Consider the following 25,579-nt stretch of genomic DNA (forward strand, 5'->3'; position numbering starts at 1 on the left):
TTGACTTCCAAGAGATCTATTAGAAAGTAACTTCACAGATCTCATCTGCAGTTTCAAACAGAAAAATCTCAAAGCAAGAAGGCAAGCAAATAATTAAATGAATAAGAGCACCTTGAAAGGAAATATTTTGTAATTTTACAAACTTCTCTAGGGAATAGATGTCATCTCTAATTCTCTTTTAAAGTTGAACCTTTTTTTACTTTACCTTGCTGTGTAAGCAAAAATATGGTTTCCATTTCTGACATACAAAAAATAATGTGTATTTTATCAGTATACTCAAGAAAATAAGAACAAATCAATATGGCAATTAATGACCATGTATTTCAGTATGTGGTTTAATGAGAGTTCTTAATACTCTGCGACTAATAACCAGATTGCTGTATTGTGCAGTGAAAGATTTTTCTTAGGCACTAAGTGTATGACTTTCCAATTAAACCTTTACTATGAGAAAATGTGCAAGTTCTACATCTGAAAATATGTTCTCAAATATTCTCTAAATAAAAGACTATACTCAATATAAACCTACAAACTTGAAGAAAAATATATGATTGTAAGGTATTAAGTAACCTTTTGCTTTAGGTAATGTTTCAAAAATTTTCACAATTTGGATTAGATGCCTATATTTTAATCAGGCTTCAAAAATTTCTACTTATCTATACAGTCAGTTTCCTGACAGCAGGATTAATCTGCAAATCTCACTGGCTAATGACAATGCTTCAATATACATTACTAATCATAATGCTAAAAACTTTGCTCCTGCTAAAGTACATGTCTATGGAACAATGTAGCTTTACATAACTTGCTCCAAATAATGCATTTGAAAACAAGTTTGGAACTCTCAAACATTATTCTGCTGTTCCAAGAAATCATATCAAGGCTTTTTGTCTCTTTTAACACAGTGAAGTTTCTGTATTTTCTTCTCAACTGCTATCTACTGGTTTCAGCATACTGATTCAAGGACAGCCTAACTGATTCCTGCATCTAAAATCTACACAGTATTTTAGGAGAGTTTTTTGTTTGTTTTTGTTTGTTTGCTTGTTTGGGATGGGAAAGAAAAAAAAAGTCCCTATAGACATATAAATGTAAGATATTATTATTAATGTTATTAACAAAATACTGAAATAACTTATAATACTAGCAGTTCAATGCTTCTCTTCGAGGAAAACAAAAGGTTAGGTTTTGCTACTTCAATTGTCTGTGAAGACAAATTTTATCAGTATTTTCTTTTCTTTTTTTTGGGGGGGGGTTAAAAAAGTGTTATACTAAAAAAAATAAAAATAAAAAATTGGTTTCTGGCTCCATTACCTGTATTTGTATTCAAAGTAGACATACTTAAATGTAAACATTAATCATGCTGTGAAATCAACCATGTTATAGTGTTGGCTACACTTAAAACAGCATATAAAATATTTAGTAGAGTGATGGCAATGTTGGTTCATTAAGAGCCTTGAACACGGTGCTACCTAATGCTTCAGATGATCACTACCTTTTTGAACAAGAACCAACTTCAGAATAACCCACAGTTCCTCAGATAACAAATACAATGAGTTTTCTTACAAACGTATCCAACACCCCTGAATTCCCCCAGTACAGCCCTACCAACACCACAGCAAGTTTGATTTGATTTTTCAGCTATTTCAACTGTTAAAAAATTATTTAATTTAATATAAATTTTAAAATGAGGCTTTCATTTATTACATGGAAATAGGAAAAATAATACCAGAATGTGATTCCCAATAGTGTTTAATGAAAGCACATAGCCAAATCAAAACAATGAAAATCACAAGATATTTTTGCTAGTCAATTGACACAATTGCTAGTTAGCATGGAGAAGTTTTTCAATAGACCTCAAATCACTTGATGTCAATGAAAGAGACTTCAAGATATGTGCTTCTTAACTTATTCTAACTTTACTTTTTTTTTTTTTAAGTATTAATATCAAGTATTTCTTTCTCCTAAAACACCTACAAGGATACTGTACTAAATTTGCATAGAAATAGGATATCAAACACTTATAGTTTGCAGGCATGTACACTTTCTTTAAGCACCCCAGGATCATATTCAAGGAATGGTATTTAGAAACCACACTTGCTTTTCTTAAAACTTATGATCTGTTGTGCTCTTAACCATTTGCACCATTGCTCATCTGTTTTGTTGTTTGTTTGTTTGTTTGTTTTTTAAGAAGAAATCTTAAAGTTATACTCAAATACCAAAGGAAAAATCTCTGAAAAACATGTCATATTTAGACAAGATGAGCTTCTTCAAATGAATTTTTACTTGTTTTATTTTTATCTTTATCATCAGGCAATGAATTATGTCTTGTTTCCCAGCTATTACCCTCAAGACCCAGCATGAAATGTATCTGAATGTTATCTTTTCCTCAACTGGTCTATTCAAGTCTTCTGCAAAAACAATCTTGAAAATCAAAAGTAGTGATTTCAAAGTACTGTTACTAATTCCAATGCTGTATTTCCTATAGAAGAGCTAACTAGCAACTCAGAATAAAGGATATAGTAAACATTAAATTAAGCTCCAGGCATTGCAATTAATAATCCTGGAATATCTTCATCCATTTTAGCAAAAAGTACTTGAGATTCAGATTTAATCTGAAATTCAAAGACAGGAATATAATGGAAAAACTTACAGTAGGAGCAGCCGTAGACCTCAATTCTTAACCCAATTTGGCCTTCTCCATTCCAATCTAAAGGAACTATACGTACATAGCGAGCAATAACTGGGTGTTGCAAATCATGTCGGACCACACTATCAGAGTTTGTGTTTCCAGGAAATGCCTAAGAGAAAGAAGAAGAAAAATATTTTATTATTTCTATCTCATACACCATAAAGATTCTATTATGAAGGAACATTTTAGGTAATGAAGTCCTGTGAGTGACTAGTTAGCACTTCAGTTTGGTTAAAATGTTTTCTTTGATACTAAGCAAATAAACAGTGGCTTTGAAAAGTTTTATAGTGCTCACAACACAAAAACTGTAGCACTGGAGTCTCATATCATCTTTCTCCACAATAGATACAGTGAATTCAGATAAGAGTTGCTGCTAGGTAAGAAAGTATTTTGCATTGCTGATCCATTGCTCAGTTACTAAAAGATTTATAAAGATGTCCAAAAGGGTTGTTCTGTGGCAAGATACCCATCCTCTAACAGATTACAAACACCAGTCACTGTTTTGTAAACAGAAAACCTGATATACACTATTTCCTACAGCAGACCCTCCAATTCCTCAAATTTCCAAGAATACAAAGATCTTCCTTAAATTTTTATGAGCACAAAGTTTCTCTCCTAACAATAGCTACCTCCCTCAGTAAAATCAGCTCTAGCTATTGAAACTTTGGAAGTCAAAAAAGTACAAAACACAGTACTCTGTCATGGTTTTATAATTTTGTTATTGGTATTCCACACCAAATATCATGTAAAACATAGATAATTAAAGAGTCAATACTCCAGTTCCATGGACTGACAACTTTCTGGATGCCTGGTTCTCAGAAGAGAAGAAGAACGACGCATCCCAGCGGACTTCACGTTCAGAGAGGAAGATAAGCCATGGGAGGAAGTTGTGGGATCTCGCTCTCTGGCTCTCTCTTGCTCATGTCTGGCAGTGTGTGGGTGTGCTCCCCAACCATGTGCCTTCAGTTCAAAGCAGGCCTTTTAGTTTCGGACACACTCTCTCTCTCTGATTTATTAGCCTCAATTTCAATTATATTGTATTATATTGTGTTATCTTGCATTCCGATATCATATTTAGTAAAACTAAGTTTTCCTCCTTTGATTGTTGCTGCTGTTCTGGTTTTTGGGCCAGCTCCCATCTCCCTTCCCTTCCCCCTTTTCCTTCCTGTTTTTGGGCCAGGAGGCCTATGGGCTTGCTGCCCCCTGTCACAGGCACAGCTTGATCTAGATAACTCTGTGACATACTCTCAAGTAAAATTTTAAAATGAGTGAAGTAAATTCAGTGTTTCTTTTTTTTTGTACCTCTTGGTAAAAGATTTCATAGTATTCTACTTAAAATTAAATTATATCTACCAGGTAATGTAGCAGATTTTATTGTCTTTTCATGTCACGAACAAACCATTTGTTTTCTAATGGTAGAAGTTAAAGATTGCCATTTAGCTACTTTCAGCATTTTCAGAGAAACATCCTAAGTCTTCATAAGTAATTACCAATAAAACAAGTATCTTGGAGCAGCAGAGGTGATCTTTGCCACACAGATAAATCTATATAAAATCGTATAATAAATTCAAGTACTGGAAATAAAAAGAAATAAAGAAACAACTAGGCAGTAAATATATCTACTGCAAAATATAGTCATCAAAAATTTGTAAAGCCAAAAATTTAGGTTGATGCTTTGCATACAGATACAACAATAGATATTTCAGATGAGTATCTATCTTGTATACTGCACAGTAGATCTAAATGTTGGTAAACATAAAGACTCACAGAATCCCTTCCTTGATGAGCTCAAAACATTTATACATGTAATAGTTTTTTATAAGGTTGTTTGTTTGTACTGCTGCAATTAAAGTGCTAAATAATGATGAAGACACTCGTGGCTTCATAGTCAAACTTGTTAGGTACAACAGTTAATGCCTGTGAAGCACTTCCATGTTTGAGTGATAAGCATTTATGAGAAATATAATAGTTTTGTATTCTGAGCTGAATAGCAGACAAATAACAACAAAAAGCACAGGCTGAACAAGAACTAAGCAGCCTATTGAATAACTGCCTATTTTCTGAGTCCTGTTCAAGGACTCGCAGGACATTATGTAATGAATAAGAAAGCTGATCCTTAAACTTGAATTTTATCAATTCTATGTCAGAAAGACTTAGAACCAGTAGATGTTTGATACTTTGAAGATTCATATTGGTCTGTGATCCAGTAACATTTGCTGAATGCATAAACGTGGTCAACAGAGAATAGGGTACTTTATCATCAGCTTCCTAGATAATTAAAAAGCATTCAATTTTGTCTCTAGCAGAGAAATATATTTTAAATTCAGCCTTCATTTAGATACATTTTGTGAAGTAGTATATGCTCTGCATATATATAATGCAAATATCAAACCAAATTCTATTGTTACAAGGCTGAATAGTCAATTTCTAGGAGCTTGTGAACTACGTATTATTACTGTGAAATCTCCTTTTGTGACTGAGAAAGTCAGAATCTCATTAAAAAATGAGTTAACAAAACTTGCAAAGCTACATTTGTCAAGGTTAATAAAAAGGTTAACAAGATTTAAAACTGCAATTCAGACCTATATTATATGAACTTTTTATTTTTATTTCACACAGAGAGTGATTTCTAAGTAAAACAAACAAACAAACAAAATCACAGGAATACACAATAAGAACCTCTCTTTTCCCCCTCCTTCCCTCCACCCCCTTCATGCAAAACTACTTTTCAGGAAAAGCTGGAAATATTTGTGTAAATTAAACAAGAAAGCCAGCTTACTGATCTTATTAACTATTATTATTATTGCCAGAAAGTTTCTTTCTGAGGGTAATGTAGTTTTTCTTTAAGTCAAACTGAGAATAAGACCAAGACAGCTCACCTGTCTGTAAAACAAGTACCACTGCCTCATCACTTCAGTAAACTGCCTTTTCATGTTTTAATCTCATATCAGAAGAAAAAGTTCAGGAATTTTGTGAGTCACAGTAACTTCTCTCAAATACAGTACTCCACAGGACAGTAATGTACGTAGTAAGAATGAAGAAAGGTAAGAAAGGAAAATATGCCTGCAATTCCTTTCTAAATACTTGTTTTGAACACATGTTCAGTGGAGTTTTCAAAAGCACTCAGTAAGAGGTTTGTAACTGGCTTTCTAAAGAGTACAATTATGATTAGCGTCATATATTTTTCAGAAGTTACTAGAGCAGATTTATAGAACAGATAATATGTATTTTAATGGGCCAACTAATTACACCACAAAAATAGATAAGCCTGTGGCACAGGATCTTTCTTCAGCAAAAGCATCAGGAATTAAAGCTGAATGGTCTTTGAAAGTGACTTTGTTTTTACTAATATTCTTCAGCTACACAACTATACATATACATACTTTAAATATATCCATTAGAATTTTATTTGCATTAAGAAAAAAAGCAAAAAATGAAGTGAGAATTGAAGTTGTTTTTAAATTTGGAGGCAAAGTTAAGGAAACTTAAGATTCAAATTCAGTTTTAAAATCTATATTTATAATATAATGAAATTCTAATCATCAAAAACAAATGCAAAACTAAATTATACATTCAAAACTGAATGTCATTAACATTCAGCTAAAGAATATTAATTAAGTAAAGCTGACAAAAACAGCTTTGGTTTTCTGTAGAAGTACAGATTTGCAATACCAGTCTATGAATAAAACAAATACATCATAAAACCTTAGTTTGAGGCTTTGATCATCTTTTACGACAAAAAATTAAAAAGAAATTGTCATAATTGCAAATTTATCTTTGAAATAAGAAATTTCAAAAGTGAAAATTAATGTTATTAAGTGAAGAAAAATCCTCTTCAATCAAAACTAACTTATTCAGGTAGATTAGTCTCTGTACAATTAACAGTTTATTCATGCACAATTGTAAAAATTGCTTTGATGTATGCTTTTTCTACGGTGAATTAAACCTGGTGCAATGCAGAGAATAGCAGCATGGCACTTATTGTCCAGTTAAACAAAGAAGGACTGCTTTTTTCATTACTTATACACTTATGTTTCTTGAATGCTACATTTTGCCACTGACGCTGTAGGCACAAGATGGGGATAGTTTATGAGTCTAATCTTATGAAAAATAATCTAGGCATCTACCTGTATTTTGTAATAGCAAAACACTACAAAGATTCTATGTTCCATGGCTTTATAGCTCTATAAGTGACTCCTGTTATTTGAATTTATTTTACATGCAATATTTTTTGGATGTAAAAACACATTAAAATAAAAGTGCATTATTATGAAATATGGAAATGACCATAGAAGAAAATGTCTGTGGAAAACACAATTATATCTTCTTTGAGGATTCCAAGGTGAGTTAAACACAGAACTGACTACACCAAAGAGAAAGAAGAAAAGTAGTTTAATAAGTTAGGAAAATCTTCTGAGACACTTCTGCTCTCATTGTATCAGCTCAAAAGCATTTAAATCCTATATGCAAATAATGATCACTGCATTTATATCAATTTTCTATTTCAAGTTCCATCAACAAATAATTATTCTATTTTCTTCTTAAAAATGGTTTATTAGTAACAAGTCTCCTATGCAGTTTTGTCTGGAAAATATGATTGGATATCTTTGTATCTTTCTGCATGTCAGTCTTCTCAAATCTTTGGAGCTTACTGGGCCGATTTCAATTGCATTTGATGTAAAAGGAGATATAAATACTCCATGTTTTTGTAAAGTTTCAAAAAAAGAAAAATTCACTATTAGGAAGAAATATGCATCTTACTACATTCTACTAGCAGATTTCTGATATGACTAAATACAGCTCTTCTCTACACTAAAATATTTCCAAGCATTTTGAAATAGAACCGAAACTTGGGTCACATTGTTCCTTTACATTCTCTGTTGATTCCCTGGGGGTTTTCTTCAGGCCCCACATCTGTTTTTATCTACTTAAAATATACTGTAACCATGTGTACATAATTAGATCTATTTAATCCATTTCATCCCTTACATTCAAACAATAACGTTGAAAAGCTGTACTTTCACCTTAAAACATTTTAAATTGAAACTATGTTTCACCATGGTAACATGTTTTACTTTTAGAACATAATATGCTAATGCTTTATAATGTGTGTAACCTATACTACACTTCAAAGGAACTTGATCTCATTTGCAGGAGATCAAGTTTTTATTAGTTTAATAGTAGTCCCAATAACTTTAAGAGATGAATCTGACTTCTGCAGCTGACTTCAAATTCAGTTCAAAGGCAGAATTTGAAGAACTGTACAAAATGATATGCTGATATCATGATTCCATGTTCAAACAGCGTTTCAACCTTGTGTATTGATGTTTGTGGTTTTCTTAAGACACAAAACAAAGAAAAGCAACAACACAAACTTGACCACTGTTTCTAGAAAAAGTTTAAATTTAACTGAATGTAAGTTGAAAAAACACTTTTTTTTTTCTTTTTTTCTCCTCTAGGAATATCACAGTCAATTATCTTTGTTTAATGTAGTTGCAGTAATGAAGCATTAAGTTAACATCCAATCCCCCTCCTTATACATTTCAAGTCCAAGAATGAATTGCCTTTGTCATCCTTCTACAAAATTATTGTTCATATCATTTTATGCACAGGAACATTACCATTTTATTTGTACATTTGCTAGGGAAATTAACTACTTCCAGTCAGTTAATCCTTGGTTAAATTTACAAAACAACTATTTCAAGTAGGACATCTGAGAATGCACATGTGCATAAGCTGGTAATTTGCTCCACCACAAACCTCTCTCTATCCCTAAACCTCATACTCATAAGAGACATAGAGACGGATATTTTAAAGTTTTACTTCAGAGGGTATCACAGCTTCCTAAAGATGGCAACTCAGAAAAGGTAGCAAAGAACTTATGTTTCTCCAGATTATGAAACTAAACAAAATATCCCATAAATGTGCAAAATACCTCACAAGCAAATATCCCGTTCCTTTCTGTTGTGCACACCAAATGTGAAAGATAAGAAACTTTATACTATTCACAAAGACAGTAGATACTTTTACAGAACTGAATAATGAATAGGTTTCAACCTCTGTGCTGAATCATGCAGATTTTATCAAGATGACACCAAATTAGGAAAAATGTCAGATTTTTAAAACATAAAATATACACCAAGTATATTAAAATAACATTAGATTGTGAAGTCAACATTGAAAGGTTAGAAATAATGTTTCCTGCAGTCTTTATGAATTCCTAAATAACATTATGGCACTGATTTACTTCCATAAACACACACTGTTTATTCCCTAGAGATTCATACAATACTGAAATGATAATTATTTGTCTTGGTATCCTAAACAACTGAGGCTGCAATACCTTGAGGTGCTTTTTGTTTGTTTGTTTGCTTTCCATTTTGAAACACATACAATAATAAAAATGGATGAGATTGATTTGAAAGCATTTGTTGATGAGAAACTATCCTTGTCTTTTGTATTTTTTTTAGGATTAAAGAACCATTATTCACACTAGCACTGAGTTTGTGAAAATACAACCTTTCAGCCTTTGCAGCCCTTGAATAAAGCTACTTCTTTGCTGCCATGATAAAACAATAGCATAATTAGTAACATTTTTATTATTTGGAAGTAGTCATTAATGTGCTCTTTAACTAAGCAAATTTTAACTCAGACAATTCAGTTCAGAGGGCAGATCCAGAGATTGGAGCTTCAAAATGAGTAAGACTGATAACATTAAAATAGTTCTTTTATTTGCATGACAATCTGAAACGTATATTACCCAACCCTGCATGCTGCCAAATGGTAACATATAGGATATGCCATACAGCACAACTACTGAATTCTCTTTGCAACTGCTTCACATCTCCCATTTGGTGTTCAACAAATAAGTTGCAAATACATATTCATTGGCATTTAATTTAGGTTCCTATATCTTGGGTACTGAAAATGATTAGGTAGTTTTCACTCAATCTTTCAGTGCCCCAGTTAAACATAAGAAATAGGGAGTAAGAATCTATTCGTTTTATAGGGTTGCAAAAATAAAATTATTTAAAAAAATACCTTTTAAGCACTTACTACTGTATTCACATTGGTAAATTAGAAATCTAAGCTTTTATAGTCAGTGAAGCAAAGTGGGAGACACAAACTATACTAAAACACTTTACTTGTTATGCAGCAAAACATATATTTTTTTTCAGATTGCAATGTAACTGTGAATTAGAAAAGGAAGAATAAAATCACCCTAGTTCTCAGAGTTACTAAATGACCCATCCACATTAAATTAAATAAGAATAAAGAAAGCCTGAAATGGTTACAAGAGAATAAAAATTGCTTGTCTCCCAATGAGTTGTGGGGTTTTACTCATTAATACACAAAAAAATGCTAGATCTCAAAGGAAAGAGATGGGAAGAAAACTAGCAATCACTGAAATCATCACATCAGAAGCTCTCCTATCACTGGTTGCTGGGCTACAGAGCTCAACAGTATCAAGAACTCTTGCCTTGAAAAGAGCAAGCACAGTAAGAGCCATGGTTTCCTTTCCTCTCTGGACTGATATACTTAGCTATTTTCACTCACTTAGATACTTTTTAAGTAGCCATTAAAAATTATTCAGAACAGAATTTATTCTTTGCACACCAGTCTGGTCTCAAAGTCTAGTGTCTTCCAGCTGACTCCACTACTCTATTGGTTTGCTCTCATGAAACCCAAGAATTTGATGCTGTTACTAGCAAGCACTCTAGTGTGAGTTAAATGGAAACTGAGCACTGCAATTCCAGTGAGATGAAACCTCTTCAATTTAGTTCATCTAATTCTCTGATTCCCAAACTGTTGAGATTATGTAATGGTCAGTAGGGACATAAGAAGTAAAAAAAGGACATGTTTAAGATTTTATTTGGGTATATATTAATGTAAAGAATTTTATTTGATAGAAAATCTTCAATTTATAACTATAAATCAAAAATGCAATCCTTGCTCTTTTCATATTCTTTCTTTCTGATGGGGAAATACTGATGGTAAGTTTTTAGGATCAACTATACTCAGTTACAACTGGTTCTCATTTGTATGTGAAATTTCCAAAGACTTCAGATTATTGCAATTCTATCTAGACAATCTGAGTGCAAGAAGTAATCCTTACATGAAAAATGCGCCATATGTGAAACAGTTTGTTTCAGAAATAGAGCTGTAAGTCAAACTGAAGAAAACAATAATGGAGAATAAATTATGGCTAGTGTGTATTAAATGCTTGAAATTGGAATATTGCATACTGATAAAACAATAGATCTTAAATGAAATATAAATATAAATATAAATATAAATAAAATATAAATATAAATATAAAATAAAAAATAATAAGGAATTTTCCTATTATAATTTAAGAGTACAATTAACATTGAGATTACAGTAAGTTGCAAAGTAGTTATTCATAATCATAGGAAACCTAACAAATACTGGTTTCTGGCTTAGGGCTATCCTGGATAAATACACAGGTTGGAGAATGAGAAGTCGGAGAGCAGCCCCACAGAAAGCAGTCTGTGTGTTCTGGTTGATGGTGAGCTGAATCTGAGTCAACAGTGTGCTATGGCAGCCAAAAGGGCCAACTCTAATCTAGGGCGCATCAGATGAGGGTAAGGATTGTGCCACTCACCTCTGTGCTGGTCTAGCTTCAAATTGAGCTCTGTGTGTTCTGGATGAGAAAATGTAAGAATTACATAAAACCATTAGGGATTATCCTAAGGAGAGCTGTGAAGATGGTGAACTGTCCAGAGGGCAAGGCACACGAGGAGTTTCACATATGTATCCAACAAGTGAGTTTAACATTGTTGTTGACACCCCCCACACATTCCTCCCCTTTGTACAACAGGTATGAGGTCCTGGGTGAGGAAGGCCTGTCTGAGGGTGGAAACAGCCTGCTTAGTCTAAACATGCTAACTAAACCAATCAAGGAAAAACCTTCCACCAACACAAAGACTGCTTAATTGAAGAAGAAGACATGAATATCAATTGTAAGTGATTCCTCCCTACTGAAGGTCCAATACGCCAAGCAGACCCTCCTTTTAGAGAAATCTGCTTTTCTTCCTGGGGCTTAGGTGAGGGACGTCACCAGGACACTACCTAGCCTGGGACAGCCAAGAGACCACAATCACTTTCTGCTTTTCAATATAGGGAGAAATGAGGCAGCTACATGTGCGTAAGGGCCATCAGAGAAGACTTCAGGGCCTTGGGACAATGCCTAAAGGATTTGAATGCACAGATCATCTTTTCTTCTCTGCCTCCTGCATTTGGTAAGGACACATAAACAAACCAAAGGATCATATTTTTAAATACCTGGCTTTGTGGCTGGTGCTGTCGTCAAAACTTTGGGTTTTTGACAGCCAGTTAACCTACATGATACTGGGTTTGTGGGCACTGGATGGGGTTCAACTTTCTCAAAGAGGAAGAAGAATGCTCTGGGGAAAGCTAGCTGTGCTCACTGGGTTAGCTTTAAACTATGTGTGAAGGAGAACAAGGAGGATAGTGAGCCTTCCCATGGTAAGATGTGAAAGGCATAAATATATTAGAGGGATAGGGGTGCTGGCAGGGGCCTTGGAGGACCTCCTGCCTTGAGAGGTGCTGGCAACACTGCAGCACATACAAAATTCTATGATAATGAGGCAGAAACTGCTGGAGCACCAGAAGAAGGCAATGGGGAAATTCAGGAGAAATACCTAAAAGGAATGAGGGAGTTATCCTTTAAAGAAGTGACAAGAGCAGCTACTCAGGTAATTAACAACTTTTTTGCCACAGCCTTTTCTGATGAGTGCTCAGCACATAGCCCTCAAAATATTGGTTCACAGTGAGGGGATTGGAGAACAAACATCCTTCCCATGTAAACAAAGATCAGGTTCATGATCACCTGAGGAATTTGAACATCCACAAGACTATGAGTCCTGATGAGATGCATTCCAGAGTCCTGATGGAATTGGCTGATGTAGTTGCCAAGACACTCTCAAACATATTTGAAAAGCCGTGACAGTCAACTGAATGCCCTGGTGAATGGGAAAAAGACAACATCACACCGATTTTTAAGAAAGTAAAAAGGATGACCCCAGGAACAAACAACCTGTCAGTATCACTCATGTGCCAGGGAAGGTCATGGAACAGATCCTTTCAGAAGTTATGCTAAGGCACATGGAAGACAGAGAGGTGTTACGGGAGAACCAGCATGGATTCACCAAGGGCAAATCCTGTGTGACCAACCTACTGGCCTTCTATGATGGTGTCACTGCGTCAGTGGATAAGGGAAGAGTCATTGGACTTCAGTAAGGCCTTTGACATGGTACCTCACAACATTCTTCTCTCCAAATTGGAAAGATGTGGATTTGATGGGCCGACTGTTTGATGGACGAAGAACTGGCTGCAGGATTGAGTCCAAAGAGTAATGGCCAATGGCTCAATGTCTGGATGGAGATAGTGATGACTGGTGTCCTCAGGGGCCAGTACTACTAGTTTTCTACTAGAGAAAGACAGTCTGGTTTCTTTTGAGGATACAATATTCAACAAAGAGCTGAAAACATTTCTGCAGCTTTTTCACTTTTCATGTTCACTTGGATAATCTCTTTGCACAGGAGAATAGCAAGAAATACAAATCACTCTCTTTAAGGGACACAATTTTAAACTCCTGTATGGTAACTACGCTGAAGAATTATTTCAGCAGCAATATCACCAATATTGCATACTAATTTACAGTTCCTTACCTATGAATACATGAAGTGAAATTATTCTCACAGCTAACCCAGTTCTTATGAAAAAAAAGCCAAATCAGTGTAAATTTCTTTTCAGAAAGTCAAAGGTGACCCCTCCAAAAAGAAGCTGATGAAAAATGATGAGAAATCTGGTTCAGGTAGAAGCATGTGGGATAAACAAACTGCACCAAGTGGTAAAGCCAGAAAAACTTCATCAAGCAAAATAGAAGAAATCTAGGATATCTGGAAAAACAACAACAACAACAACAAAAACAAAAACCAAAACAAAAAAAATTAAGCACCCAAGAAAACAGAGGGTAAAGATGAGAAGAGTGGTAATGACTCTAATCATGAATCAACAGAAAAAGAAACCCTGAAGAAAAGAAAAGCATAAGTGGTAAAAGATTGAGTTGTAGTTTTAGATTAAACAAAAGAAAATCAAGGCCACACTAGAACAGTTAGAAGGGGAAGGTTAGATAAACCACAGATGTAGAGGAACAAAGAGTGTATTATTCAAGATAAAGTGTAATTTAGAGAACACATGAGTAAAAAGGATATCTTGTCTTCTGGAAAGATGAAGGAAAAGAGGTTTAGAGAACACATGGTTCTGCTGGAGAGAATACAATGAGCTCTTGAACTCTGAAAGAATACAGAAATTGCTGAAAGGGAGTGTCATGAGAGAGAATGTGTACAAATAATGTATGAGCAAGAAGAATGCTTGCAAAGAGAAAGGGAACAACTAGAAATAGAAAGGTAAAATCTAGAAGGAAAGGATGGAATAAGAGCATTTTGAAAGAGAGCAAGTTCTTATTGAACAGGAACATCAAAAAGAAGCAGAGTGAATTGCTTATGAAAGGAAGGCACTTCATGAACAACAACTTCATTATGAACAGGAAAAGAGGAATGCTTTGAAACATCCACACAATATGTATCAAAGAAGACATTATCTTTACTGGAATGAATGTAGCTCATTTTGATTCTAGTTCCAGAACATCTAACAGTCTTTAGAAATCTTTCACTTCACTTCAATGATATAACAGTAAATGATTAAATCATTTTCTTTGTAAGGAAAAAATGTATTTAAATCACTCTATCAAAATCTTGACATTCTTCTCTGTTGCCCTTTTTTTCTGGTTATTAAATGATATTTTTCTAATACAGAAGTCCTCCTATTTCAGATGCTATTCGGGGCATTTGACCTAAAAGACTTCGACAATTTTGGAGTACTTTGTTTCATATAAACATGAATAGAACTATAGGGAAGTCACAGAGGAATAGTATCTCTTTCAAAGCAAGAAAAAACTCCAGAAATAATAAAGCTTCAAAAGAAACAGAAGCATGGAATCAGATTATTTACTTTAAAACAAACAAACAAAAAAGCCTTCCATTATCTTACGTTCATTATATTGTTTTCTTTCTTTTTCTTAAGCTACTTAACAGTTTGTTATATTACCAAGACTTCCAGTGATAGATAATATTTTATTCTAAACTTCTAATATGGGTATCAGACACATTCTGTGTGAAGGTTGAGTTGCAATTTCTCTGTCAAGATGGACTAAAAGAGACACAAGTACTCTGCTGTCCTTCCAAAATATCTGTATTTTTCATATTAGCAGAAAACAAACAAACAAAAAGAATAAGAAGACAAGAGAAAGAAATCCAGTGAGAGAGAGATAATGTAATGTAACAATTTCCACATTCCTTTAGACACTCATTTATAAAATATTCTTGTGGCTTTTTGTTACTATTTCAAAAGACCTGGTGTTTAGAACTGTCTTCATTTCCCTAGGAAGGAGAACAGCTTTCACATTCAAGTAGAAGGACATATAGGCATGTTTGAAGACAGTCACAGATTGTAATTCTGCCTCTGGGGATCAATCAGTAGTACTTTTTGATGAATATGAAAGGAATATTCTAAATAAATATATTCAAGGCACTCTTTCTGAGATATGAATTTTCCACCTGCTTGTGGGTATTAATATTACTTTTGCCTTCTGAGCTCTTTTAATCTCTGAGTTCTAGAGAAGATCCACATGCATTTCATTGATGTTTCCCATTGCTATACTACGTTTAGATATTTTTGCTCGTATCCTGAACGATACAGTAGAAGATTCCTAACCCATGATCTTCTATTGAGAAGTTCTTAAGGAAGTTATTTTTGAAGTACGGACTTTTCCTAGGACAACTAGGACTAAAGAAAGGCAAATTGGCTAGAGATTTCCTACATCAAAACCATCATTCGTAACTTCGTCAATCTTATGAACTGTTGACTTCAGTGACTCTAAAATAGTCTGCAATAGTTATATTTGTTCTCTTCCTTTGTGACACGTTCAGAGAGTACTGCAGCTACAGCTGGAAAGTTAGGCATTTATTAATGTCAAGTAGCAATAGTAGTAATTTTCCTTCTTTTTTGCTAAGCATTACCTGCTAATTCCTGACTTGCTTAATAATATATTTTTTTTCCTTCTCTAAAATATCACTACTCAGCACCATAAAAAAATAAAATAAAATAAAATAAAATAAAATAAAGAAGAAAAGCAATAGTCACAAAATGATTTTATATAGATTTTTAGAAACCTTTCCAGAAAGGTTTCCAAACCTTTCCCGTTCACCAGGGCATTCAGTTGACTGTCATGGCTTTTCAAATATGTTTGTATGGCTTGGCAACTACATCAGCCAATTCTATCAGGACTCTGGGATGCATCTCATCAGGACTCATAGTCTTGTGGATGTTCAAATTCCTCAGGTGATCATGAACCTGATCTTTGTTTACATGGGAAGGACATTTGTTTTCCAATCCCCTCACTGCAAACCAATATTTTGAGGGCTATGTGCTGAGCACTCATCAGAAAAGACTGTGGTAAAAATTTGTTGAATACCTCAGCCTTCTCCTTATCTGTTGTTACCATCTTGTCTGTATCAGTCCTTAGGGAGGTACACCCTCTTGGACTTACCTTTTCTGGTTGAGAGTCAGATTTAGCAAGGCCATCCAATGATTTAATGTAAAGCCACACATTCTGAGAATCGTACTTTCTTTTCAAGTGAAGAAAAAACTCTTACATGTACATGTTAAATTTGAGAGAACTAATCAGCAATACCACTTGCAGGTGAGGAAACAGTCTGATTAAAGCAGGGAGACACACTCAAAAGATGTGAGACTAGGCACTTTAAAATTTCAGAATTCAAAGTTTTGCCAGTGTAATCCATTTAGTTAATAAAAACCTCAGCACTGGGTGTGGAGTCTAGACATCCTCACTTCTGAACTTGTCTTAGCCACAGAACCTCTCTCTTTTGCCTCCTCAAGCTTTACATTTTCTTGCTTTGTATTTCAAATGTTAAAATAATCAATATTTAAAATATAGTCTATATGATGGATCTAGTCCCTAAAAGTTGATTTCAAATAATCAATAAAAGCCAAATAGAACTTTCTCTCAGGTTTTGGAAATACATAGAATGATGACTTGGCTACCTAGATGCACAGAAACAGAATTGAGGGAAAAAAGATATTACAAAACAACATTATCTTTTTAAAAATGTTTTAACTAAAACTAAAATGTTTTAAGTAAACTTAAACATTCACTTAATGTGCAGGATTTTTAGACCAGTTTATTTAAAGCACTGCAGGTTATATGGGGAATATATTCTGTCATAACATTGTGGGTCATACTTTCCCAAATTTCCAAATTAAGTGAAAAGCTGATAGCATAAAGGGAGATTACTTATAGATTGTGATGATGGTCAAAGCAGACTCAGCTTGGGGAAAAGTAATTTGTTTCCAAATGAATAGCATCAAATGGAGAGAAACAAACACAAAAAGCAGTAGAGCCTATATCACAGCTTGCTTTTCAGGCCTACCCCCCCCCTCCATTTCTGATCGTTCCAACTGCCTCAGAGCTGATTGTCTCTGCTGACCTTTCCTCCTCACACCTTTCCCTGCTTCAGTACAGGCTCTCCAGAAGCAGCACAGTGAGCTCTGCTGGATGCACCTCCTCCCCGGACTACTCACAGGACTGTTTCTCACTCTTCCTCTTAAAGCCAGGCAGCATTTTGGATTTCCAAGCTCTCTTCACCCCAAGGCACTTGCCCATGGTTGAGTGGCCTGATTGCACCCTGTGGTGGGGTATTTGGAGCCAGCTGGAACAGCTGTGTCTGGCACAAAGCAGCTATGCCTCACCTCTCACGGCACTGTGGCAGTCTGTGCTGCTACCTCAGCACCTGAACTTGGTACACTCACTCAAAAGTATATTTGCTTTTATAGGGTGTACATTATTCCCTCACCTAAAATCTAAGAAATAACTGTACTACGTTGTTGCTAGCTTCTCCCCACTCCAGCTCTGTCTTTTTTTTTCTTTTTTTTTTTTTAACCAATAGATGGAAAACAATTCCTAAAAGATTCCTAAAAGATTCAAGTTTATTTATTTGCAACAGAATTTTCCTAAATTTAATTTTACGCTGTGTTATAAATCTTAGAATATTTAACATTTAGTCAATTGGTAACTAGTTATTTGCAAGTCATTTGTTAATTTACACAGCATGAGGTATTTTGTCTGATTTTGGTATGCCTTTCTTCTTATTATTAATTTTGGCAGCCAGGATTTTTAAAAAAGGAAGTGGTGATATTTTGAGTCTAGCTTTGCTTTGTATCAAGCTGCTAGTTGTATCAATGAGTTGAGATGATAGCCTTTATGGACACTGAATAAAAGAAAATTTAGATACCAACAGAGTGCACCTCTGCTATTAATGGTCTCATGTTTTCTTATCGATGTAGAAGCAGACAACAGAAATTTTAATATACTAAGTTAGAGTCCCAGTGTTTGTTTTACATCACCTACTTGCTAGTTAAAAGGATTTATAACAGCACAGAGGAGTGTGGTTTTCTTGCTATTCAAAGACCCAAATTCCCCAGGAAAGGGTTGGTAAAAAATGGTGAATCTTGTGTATTTTTTTCCATATATACAATATGAATATTTCCCTTTTCCAGTAAGAACAGCTGTTCTTATTATAACTAGCTTTCTTAGGGAACAATATGATCTTCACTATTAATACATTGCTATTCATCAGTGTAGTATATCCCTTCCTTTAAAATTAGTATAAGAAAAACTAAAATAGATCTTGTGATTATTATTAGAAAAAAAAGAGTGGGAAGGCAAGGGAACAACGATCGCCCTGTCTTCCTGCCTTCTTAATTTCTTGAGAGTATTTTGAAACCACGTTTACAAATGTTCAGAGTACCTGCAGGAAACATCTTTACAGTGGTTTGATAAAACTTTGTAAATAAATGCAATGCAATGGTACAAGCACTGAAGCCGGGAATGGTGGTTGGAAGTTTTATTTTGCTGCTCACATACTGTTTGAACTTAGATCTAACAACTCAATGTCTGTGAAACTCATTCTGTCTGTAAAAAGGAGATAATACCCATAATACCCTCAGAAGTCTGTTCTCAGTACAAATTTTTTATGTACTGATCCTTTAAAAATAAAAACAATAGATGCACGGTTTTTACATCTCTCTTAAAATATAAATAATTAATATATTAAAAGAGAGACTCATTGTCCAAATGAGAGCATTACGATCATCTACTAAGAAGTTTAGTAGACACAGAATAGACTCCTATGAAATAGTTCAGTTAATGAGTTCTCAGTCAGGGTCATAGTGAAACATTTAGAAGTTTATTTACTCTTATCTTCAAAACTTATAGTAATGGAAGACAGAATTTACAAACACTCTACAGAAGATCCTCCAATAGTTAATAATTTTTACTCTTTAAAATAGGCTTTATTTTCACCTAAGCTGTATCTGTTTTGATCCTCTAGCCATTGGATCTCATTATGCCTTTGTTTGTATTAAGGAATAGTTCATTGTTATGCATGTCATCTCCTTTGCAAGTTCCTGGCAAATTATGATGAAACAGATACACTTGCAGAACATCAAAGTAATCAGATAATTAAGCCGAACTGGTGGTTTGTCTGGAACAGCTTGCAAAATGACAATGTGATCTGGTTTGCAAAATCTGAATAGCTTTGGTTTTAAATCTACAGGCATATTTTTTTAATTAGCTTCTTCCTCTGTCACTTGTGTAAAAAATCAGACTTAAATAACAGTGTGGGTTTCTATTCTTTTTTTGTTTCCAATTATCAGTCTCATTACTTATTATTATCTAGCTGGGACTGTATATTGTACCATAACAGAAAACTTCCTCACAGTCTTTGTACTTCGTATAAACTCAGGTGTAACTTAATTCACAATGACATAAATAGTGTGATAACACCATAACTTATGCTTCCATTTAAAAATTATCATTTCTATTTTTGTAAAATAGATAATCTGTGTGCAATTCATTCTGATTGCTTAGAATAACTTGTTACAAATGTTAAATAGCTGTCTTGTTAATATATCGTAAGACATGGTGAATATGTAGTTTTTAGAAAGAGTGCCACAAGAGCTCAATCCATCTTTGAATAGATACATTTTTTACAGGGAACCTATTTCATACTCATACACATATAACACAGTTGTTTAGCTTTGTTTATCTTTGCAGAAGCTTGCTTAAGAATATAAATAACACATTTTAGAGAAAAGAGAAAGAAAGGTAGAAAGAAAGTAGCAGTAGCACTTCCTTCTTTTCATAAATTCTCTTAGAAAGTTAACTGAGTTTCATTTAAGGGAACGAATCAATGGAAAAAAATCAATTAGAAAGTCATAACCTAAAAATTAGCATTCAAAAACAAAATGATATTTTAAAGCCAATTAGACTGTATGTCAGAACTAAGTTGAATTGCACTTGCATTGATGCATGCAAAATCATTAACAACCTCCATGTCCAAGAAATGTAGAGAGTGAAAAAGAACATGTTTATACACACTACTGAATTTTCTTTTGCAAGCTATCTCAAGCAACAGATGACTTCTCTGGGCTTTTTAAGAGGTTTATTTTGTCTATCTCAAGTACTACTGCTGTTACTGAAATTAGAACACTTGAGGCAACACACAGGACAACAGCCTCTCCTGTGGCATCCAGGAGGGCTATAGGCAGAACAGGAATCCCAGTAGAGTCTTTATCCCAATAGCTTGCTGTAGTCCTGGTAAGATTTGTGTTTTATGCCACACTGGAGAGGCAAATGGTGCTAAACATTGAGAAGGAGCACTACTGAGCATCTCACAGAAGAACTGAAGTCCCCTCCTGTGGATGCAATGGGACAGTCAGTCCTATTTATTTCCTTAATGACAGCAACTAGGCTAGCTAACTTTTCATGTTTGGGTCTGCATCACAGATTAATGTATCTCTCCCTGACGGGTTTGTTCTGAGCAATCAGAGGCAGAAGAAATCTCTCCCTTTAAGTCAGATGCTGTAGCTTGCAAAATTAAAGTTACATTCTGGTACAGGCTGCCACATCATACCACTGCAAGGGATGGGGCATTTCCACTGTATCACAGTTTCATGATTTTTGTAATTGGTATTCCACATCATAACGTCAAGTAGTGCACTGGGAGTTAGAGAGTTAATGCTCCAGTTCTGTGGATTGTTGATAGTTCTAGGTATAGCTGTCTCAGAAGATAATTATATATCCCAGAGGACTTTTTGTTTCCATTTTCTGTTCAGAGGGAAGATAAAACTATTTGCAAATCATGAGACATCTCCTTTTTCCTTTCTGCTCATCTCTGCAGCGTGTGTGCTCCCTAGCCATCTCACCTTCAGTGTTAGAGTAAGGCCTTTGTTTTTTGGACATTCTCTCTCTCATTTTATTTGATTTCTTAGCTTCAATTCTAATTATATTGTATTATATCGTGTTATCTTGCATTTCCATATCTCATTTAGTAAATTAACTTTTCTCCTCAGATCATTGCTGCTGTATCATTTTTATGTCCATCTCTCTACCCTTTCCCATTTCACCCTTCTCCCTTTCCCGAGGTGTGGGTCTGTGGGTCCCCCTGCACCATTAGTCATGGAGCCAGGCTGAACTAGCCTGTAAACCGTTGACATATTGCATCTACCATTAGAGGTTCAATCCTAAACATAGTAGATCAAGAGAGAGAAAAGGAGACAGAAGTCTGAATTCATTACATATGTTTCTGAACACATATTCAACATGATACAAATTTTAGTTAGATACAACTAAAATGCAAATGACATGCATTTCATTTCAGAAATGAGATGCATTTCTGAGCTGAGGTAAAAACAATGTTTAATTAGAAAAGCAGAATTAGGGTACTAGTGCCAGAGATGCTTAAGTAACAAAGACATCCCTATAGCTCTGTAGATGTGACACGATGTGAAGGAGGTATGAGATGAGACAACAACTGCTGGATAGACAAAATGCCTGATTATGCTGGTGAAAGATGCCTAAATTCAGAAACATAATTTGTCCTACGTACCCAAAATACTTCAGTATGAGATGTATACTACCCTAATGCTATCTATTCATCTTCTAGCAATATATACTTAGATCAGAGAAGTTTGGATAAAAGTCTAATCAAATGTTCTGATAATGGTTTTTTTATATTTGAATTCAGGTATAATGGGCCATAAGGCCATACAGAGTAGATGGTGCGTATGTAAATTCATATCCACTTCATCATTTATAACAATTAGTAATTTTGATGACAGAATACAAGTGCTTGGGAACAAACATGCCAAAAACTACACCCATTTGTTCTAGATTAGCAAACAATCACCAAAGTCAAATAACACAACTCTAAACACTTAGTACTCCACTAATAATTTCAAAATTTAGCACAAAGGCCGTTATTTTAAAGAGTTAACCTGGATCTATGAACAATAAACAGAAAAATAGGGAAGAAAAAAAAAAGAAAAAATGAATGCAAATATCGAGGAATGAGATTGTTAAAGAGAAAAATTGTTATGACTGCTACTGGAGTACTGTGTTCAGGGAATCCAGAACTACCACATATTATATTCTTATTGTCCCTCATTTAATCTTTGCTAGAAAAACCTATGTTTTAAATAAAATGCTTTTATACTAACTTTTCATACATTAAAATTGACTTCTAAATCAAAATATACCTAAGTCAGATTTCAGTGTAAGGTAGTTATATAATAGCCAGTATTAAATAAATTGTTTGAATGTTTATTTTACAAATTGAAAGTCTATTTTGCAATGGTAGCTCATTTTCTTTGTCTCTACTTAAAAAAAAAAAAAAATCCTTTTTTTTGTCTCATGTGTCTCATTAGAATACATAGACATCTTAAGTCACTGCATGTGTTTAGGAGCTGGTTGATCACATCTGAGAAGTGCTTGTAAAAGGAAGCAATTTTGTTGTATCTTTTACTTCAACAGGTTAATCAGTAAATCAGCTCTGCTTTCATTGCACATCATCTATAAATTGAAAAGCTGAAGGCTGACTTGCATATTTGCTAACACACTAATGCAATAAATGATAAGAATATGTAAGTAGTTGATTCTAATCACACCCTTGTAAAGCTACATTACTGAAAGCAGAATTAATTCCATAGGGCTATCCTGGAAAATTGTTGTGTGGAGCTCTGACTTTGCAATTCCTATTGACAGCTACATCAAGTATCTGAATGCTTGAAATATCTGAGTGAGTGACCAGAACTCTTCAAGCTCAAATGAGATGCTGCATTACTAATCAGAGGAACGTTCATCAGTTCAGACATCTACAAGTTAGACAATATATTTCTATCTAAACTCTGAATTTTAAATAGACATGTTTTCTTAGAATGTAAGAATATTTACCATTATATGCATTGACACATTTTAGCAGCTAATCATAAATGAGCAGATTTGTAGAAAGAGTCAAGCATTAAGCATTATCTGGAGTATTGCATTCAGGTCTGGGGCGCCCAGAACAAGAAAGAAAGGGAATTGTTAAGGTCCAGAGGAGAGCCACAGAGATGATCAGAGGGATGAAGCACCTCCCCTACAAAGACAGGCTAAGGGAGCTGGACTTGTTCAGTCTGGAGAAAAGAAGGCTGCGGGGTGACCTCTTGGTAGCATTCCAGTACCTAAAGGGAGTCTACAAACAATAGGGGAGTCAACTCTTTACATGGGTAGATAATGGCAGGACAAAGGAAAGTGGTTTTGAGGGAGAGGAGATTTAGTTTGGATGTCAGGGGGAAGTTCTTTACAGAGAGAGTGGTGAGGTGCTGGAACAGCTGCCCAGAGAGGTTGTGGATGCCCTGTCCCTAGAGGTGTTCAAGGCCAGGGTCTATTTTTAGATATGGAGGTTGATGGCCCTGCATGTGGAAGGGGGGTTGGAGCTTGATGATCCTTGAGGTCCCTTCCAGCCCTGGCGGTTCTTTTATTCTGTGATTCTGTGATTAAGTTCTGTAATGATATGATTGAGCTCCCAAGTCCCAGGAACAAGGAAAACAACAAAGTGAGGAAGGAAAGAAAAATGAAAAAAAAAAATAAAAATCATATATAATAGAAAACCAGCACATACATCCACATTTCTATCAACTTCTGCTGTCAGAGTCCTAGTAATATCAGAAATTGGATATGGATGCACTGAGTAGTTGCTGGATCTGATTAAGTTTCCATTTTAATACAGGTTGGTTACAGATTTCAGAAACAAAAGACAATTTCAAGGCTCCCTGCTCAATAGGATAACTCAGTAGTGCTTCTTTCAGTGATGCCTTGTGTGTGCTGTCAATAAATTATTTAAGTTTGAATAGCAGGAAAATAGTATATATTTACAGTTTTCTTTACTAGACAAGCTTGAGTTTCAAACAAACTTCCAAAACTTAAGGTATGTGTGTAGTTGTGTCTGTGTTTTGTTATTTAGAAGAATTCACGAGTAGTTTCCTAAACAGTTATCTTGTCTTTAAGCAGCAGGGTTCATTTTACTTTATGTGAACACAGAAAAGTTTTAGGTACATTTTAGGTTCTGCATATGTAATGTAGCATTCCTAATTTTTGAGCAAATGCTCCTTAAATACTACCACTTATCAACTTACTTTCTAGAACAATAGGGTAATCAGCAAATAAAGCTTCAGGTAGAAGCAGAGTGAATATTCTCTGTGAAGTAATATAATCAATACAGATTTCCAAAGGACTGTTGAAGGTATCCCTCATCAATAATTTGTAAGGTGACTAAGCAGTTACAACATAAGAAAGAAGGTTGTTACATGTTGACATAACTGGTTAAAAGAGAAGAAGCAAAATTTGTTCAGTTCTAACAGTGGAGATCACCAGAGCAATTGTACTGATAACCGTAGTGTTCAACTACGCATAAACTAATTAGGAAAAAGGGTAAGCAGAGATAAAAAAAAGTCTGCTGATGGTACTAAATTATTTAGAGTGAGTGGTAAGGGTAAAAGTGCACTATGAAAACCTGCAGCAGAATATCTCTTATGAACCTGAATGACTGAAATTGAGTGTGGATAACTGTAAAGTACCACATGAGGAAAAGACTACCCTAATTCCACATAAAAATGATGAGTTCTGAGATAACCATCATTATTCAGAAGATAAACCTTAAGACTGTAATCGGTATTTCTGTGAAACAGTCAACTCAGTGCTCACTAGCCACTAAAAAGTAAATTAAATGCTAGTACTGGAGTTCAGAATTAAAAAGAAAATATACTTATGGCACTGTAAACCCAAGGTTTACCAACAGTTGGAACATAATGCAAAGTTCTTGTCCCCTGTAGTTAAAAGTGATAATACTAAAGGTAAGAAGTAAGACTGTATGAAAAACAACTGAATACTCTGTGATAAATATGAATGATAAAAAATATGAGTACTTAAAAGGAATATGATATGTTGGTCTACAAAATGCTAAGTGACATTGAGAGAGTATGGAGAGATCAACTTTTCACAATCTCAGCAAAGATATATTATGCTTCAAATTATGATAGATTCAAAGTAAACAGAAAGAGATTATGCATGGAAAAGGGACGACAATCTGTTAAGGTTATTACTAAAATACTATCAATACTGAAGGCTTTTGTGAGGTTAAGAATGTAAGTTGGGAAATAATATGTAAGAGCCAATTAAGGTTCAGTAAATATGCAGTAGAACCACATGACTCAGGAAGTTTTTGAGCCAAAACTAATTCAAAAGTAGAAGAGCATTGTCTGGAAGCAACATACCTATTTCCTGCATTTTAATTTTTTAATGTATTTCCTTACAAACAATGTGGGAGACACGATAGATGAATCTTTCTTTGAATACATCATAGCCATATTTAAATTATTTTTGTTCTGTTC

At 34.5% G+C, this 25,579-nt stretch overlaps 1 protein-coding gene across 2 annotated transcripts in view; it reads right to left on the reverse strand.

The window, feature by feature from the left end:
- The window catches only part of CNTNAP2 (contactin associated protein 2), a 793,259-nt gene that overhangs the window by 409,399 nt on the left and 358,281 nt on the right, over nt 1-25,579 (reverse strand). For both annotated transcript variants that reach the window (XM_010708239.2, XM_031552712.1), the window contains one exon: nt 2,645-2,792. In XM_010708239.2, the coding sequence (XP_010706541.1) occupies nt 2,645-2,792 (148 nt within the window). The remainder of the gene's footprint in view (nt 1-2,644; nt 2,793-25,579) is intronic.

The sequence above is a fragment of the Meleagris gallopavo genome, chromosome 3, assembly GCF_000146605.3.
Source record: "Meleagris gallopavo isolate NT-WF06-2002-E0010 breed Aviagen turkey brand Nicholas breeding stock chromosome 3, Turkey_5.1, whole genome shotgun sequence".
Classification (NCBI taxonomy): Eukaryota; Metazoa; Chordata; class Aves; order Galliformes; family Phasianidae; genus Meleagris; species Meleagris gallopavo.